The 3,058-nt window shown below is 51.2% G+C and overlaps 1 protein-coding gene across 1 annotated transcript; it reads left to right on the top strand.

The window, feature by feature from the left end:
* Window positions 1-553: 553 nt before the first annotated feature.
* On the top strand, window positions 554-3,051 carry LOC103728573 (ras GTPase-activating protein 3). Its single transcript, XM_008826554.3, has 3 exons — window positions 554-690; window positions 1,444-1,526; window positions 1,774-3,051. Exons 1-3 carry the CDS (start codon window positions 588-590, stop codon window positions 1,984-1,986), a joined length of 399 nt encoding a protein of 132 aa, XP_008824776.2. The 5' UTR covers window positions 554-587; the 3' UTR covers window positions 1,987-3,051.
* Window positions 3,052-3,058: the final 7 nt, after the last annotated feature.

The raw sequence follows: 3,058 nt of genomic DNA, 5'->3' as shown, positions 1-3,058 counted from the left end.
TTTCCTGAGGATATTACCCACCAGCACACAGAGCTGTACAGTTGACTTTGCCTACTCAGCATGTTTGCTGGATTGAATCAGTCTTGCTTATGTAGGACCAGAGGGCCTTATAGCAGCCCCAGCTGATTTGTACCATCGGCAATAGTTCCTGCCTCCCCCAATCCCATGAGGAAAGACTGGTGGCTGTTAACTAGAAAAGCCACTTGTCAATGTGGTCTTTGGGCCATACTTGAGCATACAGATTCATGAATCATTTTTTAAGGGATCCACAGGTTTTCCTCCACACAGTGCTCTGCAGGCTGAGGTTCAAAATTCCAAACTATGCATACAAAATTTATAGAAATCCCATGTTTACAGGCCAAAGAAAGTTGTGTTTTTCTCAGAAAGCACTAGCAGGAGGCAAAACTTCAAAAAAACAGAGTGTGTGCCCTTCAACTTCAATCTTAGCACGAGGAACTAAAATAACAGGATATTCAGGACCCACAACCCACCCAAGGGTCATGACAATGGGGGATTATTGTGATTTTGCCTCCAAGGGGAGACCTGAGGGCACTCACTGGGTGTTGTGTGCCTTCCTTTGCAGGTTCATGATTAAGAGAGCCCAAGGAAGGAAGCGTTTTGGGATGAAGAATTTCAAGAAAAGGTGGTTTCGCCTGACAAACCATGAATTCACCTACCAGAAAAACAAAGGTAACCTGTTTTCACAGGCCTAGCTGGACAGGGAGGTTCCCCCAGTTCATGGCGCAGTTACCCAAGAGGGGTCTGGGGAACAGTTGAGACCTAGGGAGCTAGGCGGCTTTGTCTTGAGAAGTCGCAGCCTCAGTCACCCTGATCCTCTGAGAAAGGATGGTACTTGTGTTTAAAAACGTACTCTCCATAGAACCAGAGGGCACAGAGCTGACAGGAACAGCAGTTCCTTCTGACTTCACTCCTTGTATTTCCTCAACTGAGTGCAGTGTCACTACCCCCAGAACCCCTTTTTTGTGTCTTTCCTTCCCTATGATGCAGACACCCAGGGCTCTGATTCAACAAAGGAAGAGAGGCCTTGGCCTTGGCAGCTGCATGCTTTCTTTAGGGGCTTTTTGTGCCCCATAACACTGGGACTTCAAAGTTCTGGGTGTCTGTCCTAGGGATGGGGCTGATCAAACCCGTCATCACGCTCAGAATTCCAAGCTGCAATGGTAGAGGTAGTATAGGCCACATTCCTGGAGGCCTAAGTGAGACACTCATGGTCCTGAGGTCCTGCCTGTACGTATGTATCATGCTCTGGGGGCCTATGGCCTACCCCAACCCTACATCTATGGTCTTCTGGTTTCCCAGCCTTCAGGAAAGGATAGGCGAATGCCCCCTGTCATAGCTCAGCAGCTGCTGGGCCATGGGGAGCCGCACGCTTGTGGCATGCTGTGAAGCTGAGCACAGCTCTTAACACCCTCTCTGCTGCAGGTGATCAGCCTCTCTGTAGTATCCCCATCGAAAACATCCTGGCTGTGGAGCGACTAGAGGAGGAGTCTTTCCGAATGAAAAATGTGAGTGTTGGCCCAGCCCTGTCCTATAGCCTGTTCTCTCTCCTCCCTGTCTGCTTCTGCTGCAGGCTGTGAGGGTGCCCCCACCCCACTGCCCTGCATATTCAGGCCTGAGATCTCTGCCACCTGAACACTTATACATCCTACCTCCTATTCTGCCTGGACCCCAGTAGTAGAACCTGCCAGAAGCGGGGCAGATGATCTGGCACCTACAGGACTCACAGTCCTTGACCCTATCCTGTGTTCTCAGATGTTCCAAGTTATCCAGCCAGAGCGAGCACTGTACATCCAGGCCAACAACTGTGTGGAAGCCAAGGACTGGATCGACATCCTCACCAAAGTGAGCCAGTGCAACCAGAAGCGCCTCACTGTCTACCACCCATCCGCCTACTTGAATGGCCACTGGCTGTGTTGCAGGGCTTCCTCGGACACTGCTCCTGGTTGCACCCCCTGCACCGGGTAAGTCTATAGTTCTTCAGCCTTGCTTAACTAGGCACAGTCATCAGCCTTTGCACTATCCGAGGAGAGTCAGTCAAGGTGCTGAGTTGAGACTAAAGTGCAACATACCTGCTCAAAGACCACACCCAGCAGAGCTGTTCTTGGGGGAGCCCCTGGATGTGTCCCTCTTGAAGATTCTGCATAGGCTGATGGGAGCTGCAAACCTTTGTGGTTTCCCGTGTCTCCTGCCCAGGACAGAGATATCCTCACAGGTAGTGGGCAAGAGAGGAGGGTCTCGAGGCAGAGGACGAAGGGCTGGGTGTTCTATTTCTTTTAAGATGAATCTTGATGGATTGTGCCTCCCTGAGAATGCCCTTAGCTCACAGATGCCTCACCCTGGTTTCCCCATTTGGGCCAGTGCTACTTCACCTTCTTAGAAACTGAAACAGTTGCTGTCTTCCTGGCCATGTAGTCAGCTGGGCCTCATGCAGTTGTCAGAGCCTTTGTCATCTCATCTCTGCCAATCCTAGAGGCAGCCCAGGTACCTAAAGATTGGCAGTGCCCCTTGTTCAGCTCTATGTAGCTTGTACACATAAAAGAAGAAGCAATGACAGCCTCATGTGACAAGCCCTGAAGTGGACAAGTGTTAAGGGCCACTCACCCACTCTTCAGGCTGTCATTTAACCTCCTAGATCCTTGGAGTGGGACATGGTGTCCAGCTTCATCAGTGTAGAGCCTGAAGTTCAAGGGGGGCTATTGTCAGGCCCCCAGGTGTGGTGGGGCTGTGCCTCCAAAACCCCCTGGGAGGGGATCAAGGGCCTCTCCATCTCAAGCCTGGGACAGGAGCCAAAGCCACATAGCCTTGAAGGATGAGAGGACACCTGGCCTGTCACCCTGGGACAGCCAGCTCTTCTCAGGAATGCATGCCTGGAGCTATTCTGGATCATTCCAAGAGGATCCCAGCCACTGAGACTAGACTGTCCTTTCTCACACACATACCCAGTGCCTAAAGCTGGTTGGCCTATAGCTTCCCTGTCCCTGGGGGCTAGGTGAGGTTTCAGTGAGAGTCACTCTGCTTTCTTCAGACATTTTTTTTT

This window comes from Nannospalax galili, unplaced genomic scaffold, assembly GCF_000622305.1.
Source record: "Nannospalax galili isolate Female #2095 unplaced genomic scaffold, S.galili_v1.0 C49807226, whole genome shotgun sequence".
Taxonomy (NCBI): domain Eukaryota; kingdom Metazoa; phylum Chordata; class Mammalia; order Rodentia; family Spalacidae; genus Nannospalax; species Nannospalax galili.
This window is presented reverse-complemented; position numbering and strand designations above follow the sequence as displayed.

What these genes read in the sequence shown, in the direction of transcription:
- LOC103728573 (XM_008826554.3), top strand. Translation starts at nt 588, where the DNA reads ATGATTAAGAGAGCCCAAGGAAGGAAGCGTTTTGGGATGAAGAATTTC. An exon ending in CACCTACCAGAAAAACAAAG is followed by an intron (nt 691 to 1,443) that starts GTAACCTGTTTT and finishes TCTCTGCTGCAG; the next exon opens with GTGATCAGCCTCTCTGTAGT. An exon ending in AGTCTTTCCGAATGAAAAAT is followed by an intron (nt 1,527 to 1,773) that starts GTGAGTGTTGGC and finishes CTGTGTTCTCAG; the next exon opens with ATGTTCCAAGTTATCCAGCC.